The sequence below is a fragment of the Sinocyclocheilus grahami genome, unplaced genomic scaffold (genome assembly GCF_001515645.1).
Source record: "Sinocyclocheilus grahami isolate Dianchi unplaced genomic scaffold, SAMN03320097.WGS_v1.1 scaffold325.1, whole genome shotgun sequence".
Classification (NCBI taxonomy): Eukaryota; Metazoa; Chordata; class Actinopteri; order Cypriniformes; family Cyprinidae; genus Sinocyclocheilus; species Sinocyclocheilus grahami.
In genome coordinates, this window is record NW_015505504.1 from 190,671 (window position 1) to 209,971 (window position 19,301).

At 35.4% G+C, this 19,301-nt stretch overlaps 1 protein-coding gene across 3 annotated transcripts in view; it reads left to right on the forward strand.

Moving 5' to 3' along the window:
- The window catches only part of LOC107602377 (ephrin type-A receptor 7-like), a 161,903-nt gene that overhangs the window by 117,117 nt on the left and 25,485 nt on the right, over positions 1 to 19,301 (forward strand). For all 3 annotated transcript variants that reach the window (XR_001611027.1, XM_016294859.1, XM_016294860.1), the window contains exons 6-9: positions 7,755 to 7,882; positions 9,092 to 9,392; positions 11,985 to 12,093; positions 18,740 to 18,795. Coding sequence is in view for 2 of the 3 variants with exons in the window: in XM_016294859.1 (XP_016150345.1) it covers positions 7,755 to 7,882; positions 9,092 to 9,392; positions 11,985 to 12,093; positions 18,740 to 18,795 (594 nt within the window). In the remaining variant the exon portion in view is untranslated. The remainder of the gene's footprint in view (positions 1 to 7,754; positions 7,883 to 9,091; positions 9,393 to 11,984; positions 12,094 to 18,739; positions 18,796 to 19,301) is intronic.

Consider the following 19,301-nt stretch of genomic DNA (forward strand, 5'->3'; position numbering starts at 1 on the left):
AGAACACACTTTCCATAGTCGCTCAACAAAGCCCCAATGTTTTCACGATTGTTTCAGGGTGTTTATGCGCCCCGATGTGTGTGTGTGTGTCAGAGGGAGACTGGCTGAGGGGAGGGGTCAGTGTGGAGGGATTGACATTTCAATATCTTCAGAGGATTTTGTTTGGCTGCTTTAGATGGCCGAGGCCTGTGGAGCTCTCTGGGGTCTGGCACCTCTGCGTGCCTCAGCAGTGGAAGAGTGGGTGAGAGGGATAAGAGGATGATATAGGGTGAAGGACAGGGGGGGAGGGGGGTTGCATGTGTGTCAGCCTTACTTTCTTCTGTGGAACTCAAAGGTTTTAGTTTTTTTTTATCCAAACAATGAAAGTCATTTGGGTCTAATGTTGTTTGGACCCCAGAAACAGTTAAATATCTTATTTTGTGTTTCACTAAAGAAAGAAAATCATACAGGTTTAAAACGACTTGAGTAATTAAATAATGATTGCTTTTTTTAATGTTTTAAAGTGGTCATATCATGAAAATTTATTTTTTGTTGATCTTTCGTTTCTTGAAAAGCCAAACTGTGTAAAATATTTGACTGAACCAATGTTGAGTGAATGTGAAAGAATTTTATAACTGAACATACAACTCATACTAAGTTAAAAAAAATCAGTTACAAAGACTTGCATTTATGGAAATAAAGGCATAATATTGTGAAAGTCTTTTACAGCAATAAAATAGTAGCATTACAAAATTAATATAGTAACAGTTTAAAAAAGTTAAAAATTAAAGCTGAAAATCAATGGAATATACAGGAATAAATTACAATTTAAAATATATTAAAGTAGAAAACTTCTATTTTAAATCGTAATAATTCACAATATTACTGTTTTACTTTGTTTTTGATGAACACCATGCAGCCTTGGAAAGCATAAGAGACTTCTTTCAAAAACATTTACAATACAGACCCAAACTTTTGAACGTGGTGTATTAAATGTTGTATTAAAAATATATATGTAGGTAAATATTGCTGTTTATTCAAATGTATTGTAAACTGTGGAATATTGCCTTAATTATTTTAATAAGATTTTTCAATTTGATTTGATGTTTAAAACATTAATAAAATTTTATTATTTAAATTAATTACCATTAAAATTGTCATTAAACGTTTTAAATCTGCTAGGCTATAGTGCCTGTTTGGTTCAAGTGACATTTCTTCTGACTAAAATAAGTTTAATAGAAAACACATTAATATTAATATTTGTAAATCTCAGATATCATCAAAAAGCTAAAAAAAAAATCTAAATATATGTACTCTATATATATGTGATATTTCAGTTTTTCTTTTTTAATAAATCTGCAAAAATGTCAACAATTCTGTGTTTTTCTGTCAATATGGGGTGCTGTGTGTACATTAATGAGGAAAAAAAATTAACTTAAATGATTTTAGCAAATGGCTGCAATATAACAAAGAGTGAAAAATTTAAGGGGGTCTGAATACTTTCCGTACCCACTGTATATATTTCTGTATCTATATATATTTATCTGTATCACCCAGCCCTATTGTATATGTTTGTATTGTGCATCTGTTTAATAAATAGCTCAGAATTGCATTTTTTGACAGGTTATTATGCATGCAGAATATGTGTGTGAGTTGTTCGGGACGCTTTGTGTGTGTGTGTGTGTGTGTGTGGCTGTAGGGGGGTTGATGAGTTGCTCTGTCTCCACTCCCACTGCTCAGGCAATCTTGGGATGAGACCGATGGCCTAATGCTTTGATTGACAGCTGTCTGTCATCTCTAGGGGGAGATGTCAGTCAGACAGTTTGCTATTTGTCAGACCACCCCGTTTTTGGTTCTTTTCTTTGCAGTCAGTGCTGAATAAATGCTTTCCGTGTGTGTGTGAATTTCTTTTACTCAGAGCTCATTTTTCTTCCTTCTCAATTCAGTCTAACTTTGCTGCACTTCACATGAACTCTTATAGCTTAGGGTGTTGTCTGCCTGTGCTGTCGGGTTGTTTTATGCTCTGTCTGTAACTTACAGCATTGTTGCCACTTTGTGTCTGGAAAATTAAGTTCCTTATGTTTCTGTCAGCCACCTCTCACTGTGTTTTCCCCCCTCCCCATTTCCTCTCTATTTTTAAGTTGGGTAAAAAATAAGCTTCTAACATTGAATGTTTCTGCTTGCATCTTCAGGAGTTTTTTTTGTCTAGAATGTTTGGATAGATAAATAAATAAACAAACAAACAAACACACTTCCCCTTTAATTATTTACTTTTTACTTTCTTCTATCCTAACGGAATCTGCTGTTGCAACCATGAATTTAGTAGCACTGTGGAGATTTCAAAATATTGCTCTGTTCGTTTGAGCCCCACACAGCAACGCTTTTTTTTATTTTTTTTTTACATATACTGTATGTAAACAGTCATTGTTTTTGTAGTTTGGAAGGAATGCAGAACTTGCACATTGTATCTTTAAGGACAATCATAATTCTAAGTTAAAGAAATGATATTTCTATGGTGATGAAACTTGGAATTCAGTGCGAAATACCATTGGCAAATCTAATTCATTTATTCACATTTTTATGCCTTCTGTCTCTGTTTGCTGTTCCTGCACTCATTCTTTGCTCTATTTCTTCTTTCTCTTTTTTTTAAAGCCTTTTTCTCCCATTTATCTAATTTTCCTCACAATTCACTGTTTTTCACTACACTTTCTCATTCCCTCTCTTCCTCTCCTCCTCCACCTCCACTTCCTCTTCCCTTCCTGCTTCTTTTCATTCCCCCATCTCTCTGTCCCAGGTGTACGTAGGCTGTTGTAATATCATTCTTTAGATGGAAATGTATATGTCTTGCAGGCTTCAGTCCCTGCTCCTCTATCTCACCCTCCCAGCAGGCCGACTGAAATCCCCTCTTCCACATCCTCCCTCTTTCCCTCCCTGTATTCTATCCTTCCCGCTCTCCGTGCGATAATATAAATGATAATAGCAACTCTATCAACCTGCCCAGCTGGTGAAGCATACTGGGTAATGTGTACAACCATTTGTTTGTTTATTTCAGAATATTTTTTCTTTATTTATTTCTTGGTAGCGGGTTGTAAGTGTGTGTGTGTGTGTGTGTGTGTGTGTAATGTGCTGTGTAAATATGCAGCTTTTTGGGCGGATAATGTTGTGGACAAGACATCCCAGACATCAGTCTGCATATACACTGATTATTATTTCTGATAGTTTGAATATTTAATTATTTCTGATATTTTGATTTAGCCATATTGTAATAATTTTGTCTTTTTAGGATTATCTACAGCCTTGTCAATGCATAATGTATCCTGTCTTTCTCCCTCACTCTTTAGCAAATGGCTGCAATATAACAAAGAGTGAAAAATTTAAGGGGGTCTGAATACTTTCCGTGCCCACTGTATATATGTGTTGATTAAAGTATGGTTTAGTATATTCAACAATTTTTTAATTGTTGAACATATTTCATTCAGTGTTCACTTTTGTGCTGCGTTGATGAAGAATTTTACTCCTCATCCTCATAGAGCCCTGCAATGGATGTGTGTAAACAGTGTAATACACACACACTTTCACCTTAACTGCAAGGTTAACTCCAACCTGGAGGCATCTCATGCTCTGCGAGACTGCAGTGATATAGCAGTGGTAAATGTGTGTATGTTTGTGTGTTATCATGCATGACTTGACTATTTGGTCTCGTTCTCCACTGCCATTGCTGAGGGCAAGATCACATTTCACCCCACCACAGAGTATTGCAACCCTGCATCTCTTCCTTTTTTCTCGCTGTATTTCTCTCACTTGCTAAAGTCAGCAGTGTATCGCTGCCAGTTGTCAGAAAACATTGCTGTAATGGCTGTAATGAAAGAAAACACTCAGAATCTTTTTCTTTGTTATTTGCGCCCAATCTACTCTTTTTCACGCACATCAGTCCTTTAAGTGGATGTACTGTAAGTATTTAACAAAAGCACGATTAGCTGGATGTAGTCGCTGCAGTGGCGCGAGCCAAAGACTGCAGAGCCAATATAAGGAATTCTCCAGACAATAATGAGACGACTGAGGATGAGAAAGAGACTTGCACACTTATTCACAGGAAGATGTCCTGAGGGAGTGACGTGTGCCTGCCTGCACGCTCTGATAGTGCACTGCTCCGTGCCAAACGGAGTCTCCAAAACACCCCTGCTGAAAGAATCTGTGTCTCTGCCATTGGAAAAAAAAGCCATGTTGGCTCTGCCTATAGGGCAATACCAAGTGCTCAAGAAATCCGGTGCTTCCTTACTCTTGTGACCACTAGCATGCTAAAAAAATTATAATTTTCTTTATCAGAATATTAAATATCAAAGTAATACTTGATTTCCATTAGCAAATCAATGTTATTTTAGTGTTATGTAATATTATAGTCTTTATTAATATTTTGAATTGGCTTTCATTTTTTAAATTTCCAGTTTTCATTTTAATTAAAAACATATATAATTTAATAAATTAAAAAAATAATTAATTAGTCAAATAAATAAATTAGCTTTTTAAATATTTCTGTTTATCTTTAATTTATTTTTATTTCACAACCAACAATTTTGCTTTTACCTAAGTGCAAAGGAAAAAATAATAATCACTTATGTTATATATTTAATTATATGTATTTAATAATTTTGTGTATTTAGGATACATAAAATTCTAGTTTTTAAAAGCATAAGTCTTAGCAAAGCAAAGGAATCAGCTAAATTAATCCAGAAATGTTTAAAATGTAATTTCCATAAACATTTTATATATATTTTTAGTACTTCAATTTAAATGTGATAGCTAGTTGCCAAGGCAATGTTTTATTTAATATTTATATTTTATTTCTGCTTTATTTCAGTTAGCAAAAACAACGTTTAATAGACTTTAAGTTTATTAAAGATAATTTACTTTAATAGTTTATTTACTAGAAGTTTTAGTTAAGAGTAACAACACTGTGGGAAATGAAAATCAGTGTTTAAAATGTTATGTGCATGTTTACCTAATAGAGTGTTTGTGTGTGCTGTGAATGCCTATTTATGAGTGTTTATGTATGTGTTTGAAAGGTTCACATGTAGTATAACACCCTAACCTGTCTTACAGAGCTGATTCAGAACTTTGTAACCTTCAGTTTGGCCCCTGCAGTGATGAAGTTACACTCAAAGCAATTCATCTCCGTTCTCATTTCCTCCCACTTGGATGGGGTCAGGCTGCCAGTAATCAGTGTTTGCAAGTGCATTTTTTCAGAGTTGGAGTGGGAGGCAGAGCAGCAGTTTAGAGCTCTTTATACATTATTCATTGTGACACATAAGAAACAACAGCTTGGAGTAGAATTGGAAAGAAGCTTCTCTTACACCCAGTACAACCCACGAACTGTGATGTTGTACCTCTCATCCCTCTTTAGATTATAAATCCATTTATTCGCTTGTTTTTCCCCCACACATAACTGTTCTACAGGATTTGTCCAAATGTACATCAGTTTTTACACAAACTTGGGAAGTTCATGCAGTTCAAGTTGTACGGCCATTAAAGCAGGGTTCCCAGCGTCCTGGAAAACAAGGATAATCAGACAATGTAAAAAGTGGGATTTCTGTTCCTATATACATTTCTATATACATATAATATTTTATTTTATTAATGTTACAGTTTGGCTATAAAATACTGTGGCTAAGTACTGGTGAGACATTTTTTAAATTCCTAATCTAGTCATCTTAGACTTGAAGAGTCAAAGAAATTCATTGATCATAATCCTTTGGAATCCTGTTTAAAAAAAACATACAAAATACTAAATTGAGAAATTGTAACTAAAGTTTTTCACTCATTGTGATGCTGATATTATAATTAGTAGTGATTTTATTATTATTATTATTATTTAAAGTAAACAAAGTAAATATAATTAATAATTATTCTTAAATATATTTTTAATTAACCACGCTATTGTGCATGCAAATAATTAGCACATAATTAGTAAACAATTAGTGATTTCCTTTCCTAAAGCTGCAGTATTGAGTGTCCTCCATTCATATTTTCTGTGACTACTCAGGCTCTGCCGTGGCCTGTGTGTTACCACATACATATTGAACTGTGCTAGCTATGTGTGTAATGCGAGTTCATGTTTGGTTTTTGTCATTTCCTTCCATTCACCATCATTTCCTGTCTTCTCTATACTACACCTGTCAATAAACTGGCATAAAGGCCAAAAATAGAATGAAGAAGAGGTCATGTATCTGGTCAGGATTGAATCGCCTGTACACAGTGTAGTCATAAAGCTGTCAGCCGAAGGATTTTTCCTAAGATATCTTAGTTTTATTTCATGTCAGTGTCTCATGGGATGTCTGGAGTAGCAGGAAATGGAAAAGCAGGCCGAAAGAACAGTCTGAATGACAATAACTCTCATGCCTTTGTTTTAAAAGCTTCAGACACATGAAGAGGACAGATTCTGTCTTTGATCAGCGCCCCAAATTACACTTTAATTATGAATCGTGGTATACATGAAGATGTGACGGAAACTGCGTGGTTGTGTTTTTGTTAGCATGTGCCACTCTATGTGAAGAAAGAACAGCAAGCATTAGGGGAAAAATAAGGTTTGTTTGGTTGTTGGTTGATGGATGAGAGATTGAAAGTTTACATCTTATTTGTCCATTGCTTGCTTCTGATGTGATGGAGCTGTCAGTCTTCAGTGGGGGATTTTGAGTGGCAGCTCTCAGCTGTTCTGTCATCGTTAATCATCTCTTAATCAGAACGGCAGTGGAAGAGGGGCAGGAGACGCAATCCAGCTCAGTCTGTTACATTCACACAGTATGTATTTTGAACACAACAGGAAATAGTCTCCCAGTTTAGACGAGGATAACAGACGCATCTGAATATGCCTACTTCTCTACTATATAGTAAGCGAAATGAGTAGTAGTATGTCCAAATTTGCTAAAACTGTAGCCAAAAAGTACCCAGATGACCTACTACTTATGGCGAGATTGTATTGTGTATAAAAAGGATACTTTACTATCCCATTACGCTATGAAGAGGATTCATAAATGGTGGGTGTGTGATGCTCAAGTTGTAAGTCACATAACAGTACCAACATGGTGGGTGTATTATGTCCGGATTACATTCATACTACACAAATTTATAAATAGAACATTTATTTAACATTAAGAACATTATTTATTCGCAAAATAAATACTTTTTCAAATGTGGTACCTGCTCAGAAAGTATGTGATTTTTGGACTTTTTTCATATTTAGCTAGCTGTCTTGAGAGTACCATTGTTTTGTAATGTATGTTATATTTAATTCCATGGGCCTCTGTTTTTGATATGTATCTTTTTTTATCATTAATATATATTAATCCTTATTGTACCCCTTTTACTAGATTAGTTCAAATAAAAATTAATTAATTAATTAATTAATATTGCCATTGGAATTAGGAAAGTGTTGTAAACTTAATTCTAAATATATTTTCTAGAAAAAAAAATCTTAATATTTCATGCTTCACTTTTCAAGTAAGTGTGTCTTGTTTTAAGGATATTTAGATATTTAGAATACTGTTCCTAAAGTGTTGAATGTGTGCTGGTTGTATCTTGGAGTTTGTCTAACCAGCATTGAACACAAAATGGTTGGATTTGACATTATTCTGACAGCAGGAGAGCGTCTTAATCAAATCTTTATCAGCATGTTCAGACATCATCATCATCACCAATCTGTTACACACTCAGGCAGAAGAACTTCAGCTCACAGTTTTCTTTGAATTATTTACAGTTTTCTTTCTGTCTTGTCTCTTTAGCGCCTTCCCAGGTTAACGAGCTGCGAGCGGAGAAGGTTGAGCAGCGCAGTGTGACTCTGGCTTGGAGGGAACCCGTCGTGTATCCCAACAGCAGCCGCACTGAATATGAGATTAAATACTATGAAAAGGTACGGTTACATGCTCTGTCCTCTCCACAAAGCATTGAATCTGTGTACAGCCACACTTAATGGCAGGTTCCCACAGGCCTGTAGCTCATTGATCATTCTGTCAGGTGCAGTAGTGCTTTAAAACATGTAGCTGCCAGACATTGATGTTTGTTCAAACTTCTGCCAGCACTGAGAAAAAAAAATAATACACAATAATGCATTTCTTATGAACACAGTGTGTTCACATTCAAAATCTTACACAGATTATAGTTCGTAAGCAGATAACATGTAATGCAAACCACTTAAATGTTATTTTGTTGTTGTTTTTAATCAGAGAAAGGGAAATCAGGGAAAATCAATCCAAATATTTCTGCCTATGTAACGGCTGATGTCAAGAATAGAGAAAATCTTGTTCATTTTAAGATCTCATGTAAATGTAGGGTGTCTTTTTTTTCTTCTTCATTTTTTCGATTTTCAAGTTAACCCTTAAAGCAAGTTTTTATAATGTTAACTTTTGATAGTTTGTTTTGTTGTGCATATAAGCATGTTTCATTTCCTACGGGCTCACAGACATTGATTTTTATTAAGACCAGGGATTTTTTTTAATGAAGCTTTAAAATTGTAATTTTAGCATGCTTTCATAATTTACTTTTGATACTTATCAAATAGTTTTTATCTATAGATTTGATTGTTTTACTTGTTTTTTTTTTCTAAATAAAGAGTGAAATAATCACAAACCATTTCAGTGTTTATTTTGGGGAAATTATTTATATTTATATAAATATTAATATTTTCCCTCAGTTGTAGTGTGAATTAAGGTAAAAAAAATAAATAATAATAATTAAAGGTACACTACTGTTCAAAAGTTTGGGGTCAATGCATAAAGACATTTGTAATGCTACAAAACATTTCTGTTTTAAATAAATGCTGTTCTTTTGAACTTTATATTCATCAAAGAATCTTTTAAAAATGCGTCATGTTTTCCACACACACACACAAAAATACATTAAGCAGCAAAAAAAAAAATTCACCATTGGTAATAATAAGAAATGTTTCTTGAGCAGCAAATCAACATATTAGAATCATTTCTGAAGGATCGTGTGACACTGAAGACAAAAGATAAAGACAGCATTATTCCAGACATATTTAAAATATTATTTCCATCACTGTCATTTACTTCCATAGACTCATTGGTGGTTGTTTTATGGACATATTTCTGTGTTCCTTCAGGACCAGAAATATCAGAGCTATTCCACAGTAAAGACGGCCGCCACCAGAATTAGCGTCAACAATCTGAAACCAGGCACCACCTACGTCTTCCTCATCCGCACCTGCTCCAGCCCAGCACTTTCATCTCTTTCCTCCTCTCCTCTTTCTTCTTCTTCTTCCTCCTCCTCCTCCTCCTCCTCTTTGTCTCAATCTTCGCCGTCTGCTTCCTCTTCCTCTTCCAGCCCTGTGGCAGCTGTGTCGCCTCCTACGCTTGACTACGGGGCGTACAGCGCACCGCTGGAGCTGCAGACGCTGGTGGAACGTGAGTGTCTCTCTTTGTTTTAGAAGAAAGAATGAATGTGTGGTGTAAAATTGTTGTGAACTACCTTTTTTTTATTAATTTCATGTTAGTACACAAAACATGTTGGCTTTACAGTGAAACAATGACTTTAAAGTGCAAATGTTTGCTGTCATCTTTAATTTAAGAGGACACATTCATATTGAATGAACACTTTGGAAGGACTTTCACATGTGATCTCATCCTGCTCCTTCATTGTAGCACTCAAACAAGTATTTGAACAGCTTTAGATTATGCAGAACAAAGCTGCAATCTTTGGTGGCTGGTTGCAAACCGTTGGACTGAATGAGTCTCATTCCAGATCCTGTCGAGTATCGCTCCACTAGCTTTTGCTCCTAACAGCTTGGGGGTTTTCTCAAATGTGAAATGCTCCGCTAGGTTCAAAATGGTTGATTAAATCAGATAGTAGAGAATTTTTCACTTCTGAGCATTCAAAAAAAATTTAATTTAATAAATTTAAAATTTAATCATTTTGACACTTAAAGGTGTAGCATGTTTGTTTTTCTGAGGGGACCTCGTAGTAAAATTTAAATGTAAAATTATATTTACTAATGAAAGTTATATTATATATTATATTATATTATATTATATTATATTACCCTTCATTGTGACTTCAAAGTGTTATAATTAGGACTGTTAATATTACAATATTTTATTGTGAATTTAAATATTTTTAGTACTCATATTTTTCGTAGTATGTTAACATATTCAAGAAAGACTGAAAAATGGGCCTTTGTGATTGATATTTATAGCATAAATTTAAATAAAGATAAATATGAATTTTTGTGTATGTTATATACAATACTGTTCAAAAGATTTTTTTAAAGAAATTAATCATTTTTATTCAGCAAGGATACAATAAATATATTAAAAATGACAGTAAAGACATTTACATGGTTACACAATATTTTAGTTTCAAATAAATGCTGTTCTTTTGGTTCATCAAAGAATCCTGAAAAAATGACAAATGTAGTATCACAGGTACCATGAAAATTTTAAGCAGCACATTTTTAACATGGATAATAATAAGAAATTGTTCTTAAAGGGGTCATATGATGCTTCTAAAAAGAACATTATTTTGTGTATTTGGTGTAGTGAAATGTGTTTATGCGGTTTAAAGATAAAAAACACATTATTTTCCACATACTGTACATTATTGTTTCTCCTCTATGCCCCGCCTTTTTGAAACGCATCGATTTTTACAAAGCTCATCGGTCTGAAAAAGCGAGGTGTGCTGTGATTAGCCAGCTATCCAATGCATTGTGATGGCCGGGCTAGAGTGAGCTGAGGCCGGGCTAGAGTGAGCTGAGGCCGGGCTAGAGTGAGCTGAGGCCGGGTTAGAGTGAGCTGAGGCCGGGCTAGAGTGAGCTTTCGCTTTCACAACGAAGCACACAGGGCCTTCACGACATGGCGGTGTTATGCAAATCTTCCCACATAGTGAGGTAGATATGTGGGGGCGTGTTTGAACGAGTCGTTTTAGGTAGTTGTGGCTAACTCTGAACTTTTATAAAGAATATCTCTTTGGATTTGAGACTTTAGTCTTTGCAACTTTACAGATCTTCTTTATGCACCAAGAGCTTGTAACACTCCAAAGAGAAAGGAAAAATTGCATCATATGACCCCTTTAAGCAGAAAATCACCATATTAGAATGATTTCTGAAGTATCATGTAACACTGAAGACTGGAGTAATAGTGCTGAAAATTCAGCTTTACATCACAGGAATATATTACATTATAAAATAGATTTAAACAGGAAAAAAAATATTTTAAAGTGTAATAATATTTCAAAATATTAATGTTGTACTATATTTTTGATCAAATGAATGCCTTCTTTTGTGAACATAAGTGACAAAAAATCCTACAGACCCTAAAAAGTACTGTAAATATAAATTATATTGCATATACATTTAAAGTGCTCCCATTCACAACAACAACAACAAATAAAAATAAGATTCAAAATGCAGAACAGAATAATTCAATAATACTCTAGTCTAAAGCAACTTTCTTCACGATTTATGGGCTTACAATAATCTTGTATGTGTAAAGATGGATTGTTGTCCTGATGTCCTCCGCTGGTGACAGTGTTTTGCTAGAGGGCTATATTTCACTTGTTGAGTTTCAATGATAATTACATTTCTCCAAAAAAAAAAAAAAAAAAGAGTGCAAATAAGTTTACCTTTATTCAATGTCCCATGTGGGTTTGAATTCTAAATAAATGACTCATAAAAAGGGTTTTTCTCCGTTATTTATTGATAATTGACTGCTTTGCTAGGGATCATCTTTCCTTTTGAAAGCCAAAGTGTTTTTTTTTTTTTGTAACTGAAAGTAGTTTCTCTGTGTCCAGATGGATGGATTGGGGCCATTTGGAGGAAAGTCGTAACTTTTTAACTCACAAAAATTTATTCCCATTAGGATGCTATCAAAATAAATAAGGAAAGACTTCAAAGATCAATCTTCTTGTCAAGCTCCAGTGCTTTTAGAGCACTGGTAATGGCTTGTGCCACCATGAATACTAACCAAATCTTTTGTTTGTCTTTGTGTGTGTTTGTTGTGCAGTGGCCCTGGCCTCTAGTGAACAGAGTCCTGTGGTGATCATCGTTGTGGTTTCGGTGGCTGCTCTCATCATGTTACTTACTCTTGGAGTTGGATTGCTCATCTGGAGAAGGTATAACTGCTATTCCAATGCTTTTTACAAAGACTAACTCCGTTAGTTATCAGTCATTATTTGGTGAAAATGATCCTTTGCATCTTCAAATCTGGCCTGTCAAACATCATTGGTTCATGACTGTCTCGTGACAGTTTTGTATTTGGCAGAACTATCCCTTTAACTGAAATAGGATATGGTTGCACATTCAGTTTCTGCTCCATAGTGCGTCTCCCTAATGGCGGCCTGACAGTTGCATCAGCGAAAGCCTTTTTCTACTTCCATGGTCTGCAAAATCATCCATTAGAATGAATCAAAACACATTTTTAGTCGAGTCCATCTCTCACATGCACAGATGCGCAAACTCATCCGTCATCCCACTGGAGGGCATGAAGCCTCATTCCTCTTTTTGAGAAGTGCAATGCCCTTGTTAGCTTGTTTTATGGGCAGCGCAATCGCTCAATCCAATTTCGCCATGATTGCAAGATGTGTACATATGTCTCGTGTGTGTTTGTAAAGGCTGCCTCTCCCAGCAGGGAGTGAAGGTGGAGAAATGTGAAGAAAGACATGCCAAGATTCTGCTCCTGTATTGTTTTTTAGACAGATCTCTCTCTCACTCATCACATAGCCAAAACCGTCCCACATGCACAGAAGTGCACCGGCGATGCACATGAGTGGATATATGCAATACAGGAGAATCAGCACTCGTGTGTGTGTGTTTCACAAGGTCATCAAGTTCTTCCACAGTGAGACATAAAAAAAACTGTACAGTTGTTGCTGTGGTGTAGTGGTTAGCATACATGTTGTGTTGCTCATGTGGATGGTGCAGATTTCAGACTTGTGAATTGTCCTGATTCAATTATCCTAAATATGGCAATGTTTTAGTGCCATATTTAAAAACAAACAAACAAAAAAAAAACTTTCCGTAAAAGTTTTGGCCGTAGAAAGTGTTTATGCCAAGCGAAATGTGAGAGGAATTTTATTCTCCTTGGCCACGACTTCAATCTTGAAATTCAAGTACTTTTATTCTTGTATTTTTGACCTTATTCTCATAATGTTGCTCCTTTAATTTTGTAATATTACGACTTTTCACTTCATTTTCAATTTAGTTCATTGTCGCAAGTGATTTAAAAAAAATAATAAAAAATTACTGCTTTCATCTCATAGTGGCTTTATTGCAATTTTGCCTTTTTCTAAATATTACCACTTTAATCTTGTAATGTTGTGACTGTATTGTCATAATTGACTTTACAAAATATTACTACTACTTAATGTTTTAACTGTAATTTACTAAATCCTTTAATGTTAGGAGTTTATCATCATAATTGACTTTCATCTCATAATTACTTTTGTTATTTTGACTTTATTTTTAATATATTTGTACTTCAATCTTGTGATGTTAAGATTGTCATAACTGACTTATCAAAATATTGCAATATAATATTATGAAATATCAAAAACTACTTTCATATTGTTTTTCAAAATATAAATCCTTTAATCTTGTAATTTTACCACTTAATTATCTAATCTTTGACCTTGTTTTCATAAAGGATTTATAGTATATGAAATTATTCTCAAAACATTATGACTTTATTCTCGTAATGCTATATCTCAGATTTTGTTAACATCGTAAACATTGTTGTAAACTTGTGAGACAGAATCTGCAATTTTTTTGCATTTTCTGATTTTTGAATTTAAACATGGTAAAATGTGTGTAGCTGAGAGCTGAGATTACTGCAATCTTATAGGTAGCTGAAAGCAAAATCATTTCACAAACATAAATGAAAGGAATGTAGGATGCATAACGGCTTGTGAATGATGGCTATTCCAATCTTGAGGAAATCTGTGGATATTTCTGCCGAGTTTTGCACTCACAGAATCCATGTGTCTGGGTATTTCATGCGCACACAAGAACAAAGGTGTGACATACTCTAATGGATCTCTGTGCAGCTGCGGTGTCAGGGGAGGGAGTGGCAGACAGGAAGCACATGCTCCTATAGCTCTCCATTAATCAGTCTGATGAGAATGGATTATATTGAGCCGGTGTGAAATGGTTCTCATTCATTCAACCACACACAATGGAGTGTCGCCGAGCCTCTGTCAATCACACATGCACAAAATCTCTTTCATATGCATCCACAAACTTTATCATCAGCTCAGACAACAACACACAATCCAGTTGCATGTCGTCTAACACACAGAAGAGAGCGGATTTATCGACCGGCTTGTGAATGATGGCTATTCCAATCTTGAGGAAATCTGTGGATATTTCTGCCGAGTTTTGCACTCACAGAATCCATGTGTCTGGGTATTTCATGCGCACACAAGAACACAGGTGTGACATACTCTAATGGATCTCTGTGCAGCTGCGGTGTCAGGGGAGGGAGTGGCAGACAGGAAGCACATGCTCCTATAGCTCTCCATTAATCAGTCTGATGAGAATGGATTATATTGAGCCGGTGTGAAATGGTTCTCATTCATTCAACCACACACAATGGAGTGTCGCCGAGCCTCTGTCAATCACACATGCACAAAATCTCTTTCATATGCATCCACAAACTTTATCATCAGCTCAGCTCAGACAACAACACACAATCCAGTTGCATGTCGTCTAACACACAGAAGAGAGCGGATTTATCGATTAGTCTCTGATAAAGTGGTTTATATTGATTAATGATGTGTGCGAGAAAGGCTTGTTAGAGACATAGGCATATATCAGGTGTGAAATTGTGTTGGACAAACAGAAAATGGCTGACGGCTCATTGAATTTAGGCACAAACCGTGCTTGTCCATAGTAGCATGTTATGTATAAGTGATAAATAAATGGTCAGTCTGCATAGAAATAAAACACACAATATATTGATTTCTAAAGACACTTTTTGTCATCTCATTGAGTGCTTCTGCCACAATAATGTTGCATTGTATGCCTATGTTATCTTCATTTGGGGGCTTAATTATGTGATTTAACGGTGGTTAATTCAGTTAATAATTGCCATCTGATGTAATTGATTTATTTGTTTAGCCCTAGTTTATACACATTTTGAACATCTAAATCTTTACAAATCAATCCATGCATATGAAAACAGTCTTTCAGATCTTTCAAGTTCTTTGATCAGTGTTTCTGTTAAATCAGATTGGTTTATACAGGGTTTGTTTTTGCAGATACATTTTGTCCCAAAAACCTTTGAATTCTGGGTCCTGTTTTTTCTCATTCTATTTCAGGGATGACATCTTTTATTATTAATAATACTAATTTACTGACATGCGTACACACACGGCCAGTGGATTATTGATATTTGTGGACAGCCTTTCTTCTGGTCCTTTATGTACATTTAATATACTTGCATCGCCTGAAGCCAGTGGACTGTGTATCTGTGCCTGTGTTTGAAATGAAATACTAGCATACTGCATACTGCCTTTAAAAAATTGTATGTGAAGGTCACAATAGAGTGCAACTGTCAGGTTCCAGAAGCAATAATCCCATTCAATTGATTTTAACAATTACTTCAACCATTAAAGACAGGCCTACTGAGAGTTACGAGGTTGTCATCAACCCACATTATTTCAACATAAGTTTAACATAAGTTTAACATCAGATCTCTTGGTGAAAACTACATTACCCATGATTCTGCAAAGCAATCTCAACAATCAGAGAATTACATCAAGCAAATCATGCCAAAAGAGCTCTTTTAGCGCCCTCCCACTCAGATGAAGCACAGAAAATGAGGTAATAAAGTCAGTCTCCCTACAATCTCAAACTACTTTTTGTATATATTTATATGCATATTTTGCAATAAACATAAAATACATTGTTTCTCTCTCATTATAATCAACATCTAAATCAAATTATGAAATAGAATACTAATCAAAATGAGCATTAGTTTTATTTTTCTCTATCATTTTTAATATTTGTGTCATTCACAGTGCTTCATAGGATTGTAGTTTTGTACCTTTGTCTTTTTTGTCTGATTTTGCTCTTATGCAACAAAGAACATTTCAAGTTATGGTCTGTTCATTGTGTAATCCCGTTTTTATCATCATAGAAATATACATGGTTATTTATTTCGTTTACTCGCCCTGAGGGTGAAAAAATGATAATAGAATGTTAATGTTTAAGTAAAGTATTACTATAATTCCTTGTAAGTAGGTTAGAAGTCAGGTGGCGTGATAGGAAGTGATGTCGTCACTTTAGTGAGTAACTTCCTATGATGACAATAGGAAGAAGACTACTCTCAGGCCCTTCCTCCCTCTCTTCCTTTAGTGGCTTCTCCAGACCGTCCAATGTAGCTCCTACTCGCGTGGTGCTGCTCTCTACCTCCTTCTCTACTCTTCCTCCTCCTCCTCTTCCTCCCTCCACGCAGCTGTCTCCCAGGTACAGGCATGCCTGCGTTTCTCCACTAACCCTCCTACCTTGCTGCTGCCTTTCTCTTCATCTTCCTTCCTCTCGTTTGTCCCGTCTGTCTCGCCACTCCATTTCCTAACAGAGGCCATGTTTACTCCTGGTATTAACATCTTTAACAGGTGGTCAGCTGAGACTGATTGCATGACCATTTTGTTATTTTGAGGGTAAGTTCTCAAAATGTTGTTTTTTAGAGTCAAAAAGTTGTCAACAAATTGTATGGGACTTTTCCATTTAATTTGATCAAACATTTTCAATAGCTAGATGGATGTGGATGGTCTCCACTGTCAGATCAGGATGGATTACTGTTTACATGTACAAGTTAAGCAACCATAATCTTAGGAAAGTGAAAAATAAAATTATATTAATGTATTATTATTGCTAATTCAGTGTAATGAAAATGAATGAGAACTGTCAAACTCAGAAAATTACCATTAAAATTGTCCATCTAACTCTTGTTTTTCTTAATAAAATTATTATTATTATATTTTAGCAACTTACAGTACATTGCATTTAAGTTTTTTTTATTTAATGTACAAATGTTTGTACTTAATTTGCTTACAGTAAAAGTGTAAAGTGACCCTGAGCTTAGGAAAGGTAATACAGTAATTTTAATAATATGAATGCATCATATTATTATTTTTATGCAATTGGCAGATATTTTATCCAAAGCCGCTTGCATTACATTAAAGGTATACATTTTGTCAGTTCATGCATTTCCGGGAAGTCAAACCCATGATCTTGCATTGCTAGCGCCATGCTGTACTTTGAGTATAAAAAAAAAATGGACCTTGTTTACACCTGTATTAATTGCCATCCAACAGATGTGAGGTGTAAACATGGTCAGAGATCTGAAGTCCCAGCTGTCTGTGTGTAGTCTCTCCTACCTGCATGTTTCTTTCTCTGTCCAACGTCTGTCATATTCAGCTTTTTAGAGTAGATTGTGAATGTTCTAATCAGATGCTTGCCAGCACACACACACAAAATTTGAAAGTCTGTTTGGTGTGCGTCCTCTTTCTTCTCAAACAACAGCACACGCGCTAGCAAATAACCTGAAGTCTCCAAAATCTTGTCAGAGTCTCCTTTTGAGGGCTTTTCCACCCCTGCTGTGCGTGTGTGTGTGTGTCTCTATTCTCTAATACCTCCTGTGGTGCATGTCTTTCCCCAATGTCTCCGTGTCACACTAATCCACAACGTAAAATCGCCCAAATGCCATCAGATCCTGCGGCGGCCTGGTTCTTCTCGCACTCACGCTATGACTATGTCAGAGCAGCGGTTCACTAGGAAATCTCTACATTTACACACCGTGGACTACCGGAGATAAAACCTCATGCATACATTTAAACCAATGATTTTAACTGAAAGTGTTGTAGTTTTTCACCTCAAATGAGTCTTAAAGGGATAGTTCACCTCAAAATGAAAATGATCACTTAATTATGACTTCTGTGCAATCCTAGCCATTCTTTTCAGTGTTATGAATGTGAATGAGAACTGTCAAACTCAGAAAATTACATAAAAGCGCCATAAAAGTGGTCCATATGATGCTTGTTTGGTCTTCTGATGCAATATGATTGTATGAGGAACAGATGAACCTTTTAAGTTGCTATTCACCGACAATTTAGCACATTTATTCAAGTTTAAAGTGAAGTAGCAATGATTCAATCGTGAATCAGACATTCAGATCTTTTCATTGAATTGCTTGACAAAAGCTGTCTTAATGATTTATTTTTCTGAATCAGCTTACTGGAGGGGACAATTATTTGTAAATTAAAAGATTTCAATTTGGTCCGTTTCTTACACAAACCTATAATATGACTTCAAAAGACCTAAAATGTGGTTCATGAGTTATACAGACCACTTTTATGGTGTTTTTATGGACTTAATTTTTCAAATGTATCTTTAAAGCATTTAAAATTACTCCATTTGTGAAGAACGTCATGACAGATTGTTCATTATTGGGTGGACTAATTCTTTAAACAAACAATTTTGATTAAAAATAATAAGAACTTTTTCATCTGAAGGGAAATACAAAATTGTTATCTTAAGCAAGTTCACTCAGTTGCATTTTTGTTTAGACTGGCGGTACAGACATGTTCGTAAATAACTTTATTACAAGTTGTCATTTTAAGTGCTGTTTTGTCATTCCTTACAGTCGGTAGCGGCTGTGTGCTGAAATTTTCTTTTCTTTAACGCAAGTTGTTTTATGATCATTTTATGCTTTGTTTTTAATGGCATGTCATTTTTTTGTTGTTGTTTTTTCCCTCGCAGACAGTGTGGCTACAGTAAAGCCAGCCAGGAGGGGGATGAGGAACTCTACTTCCAGTGTGAGTATCACGTTGTGTTTCCGTGCATACATGTGCATTCATTCCACAAATCAACTGGACTGTCAGGTTTATTTCTGAATGTGATAATGGATATAGCTTGTCAGAGACTGAGAGCTGAGGTGGAAGAGAAAGGGAAAAAACAGACTGGAAAATAGAGTGATCAGTGATAAAGAGAGATTAGGGATGTATAAAGTGGCACTGCATTAACGTCTAAGTCCATGTACGTGCCTTTACACCAGCCAGCTTAATGCTCCAGTCCATTAGCATATTTCAGATGCCCTCTGAGATGAAAAGAGGGGGGAGGGTGTTACCAGTCTTTGAACAAAGATGCCATATTGCTGCATCCAGTGTTGAAGAATATTGTTAAAGTAATGCATTGAAATGCATACATGTTAAGTTACAATTGCGCTACGTTTTATTATTGCCAGTTTACTGAGACTCTCTGGTATCAGAACGGAAGCTCTATGGATGGATTGTGATAATTGTTTTACATTGAAAGTTGACAA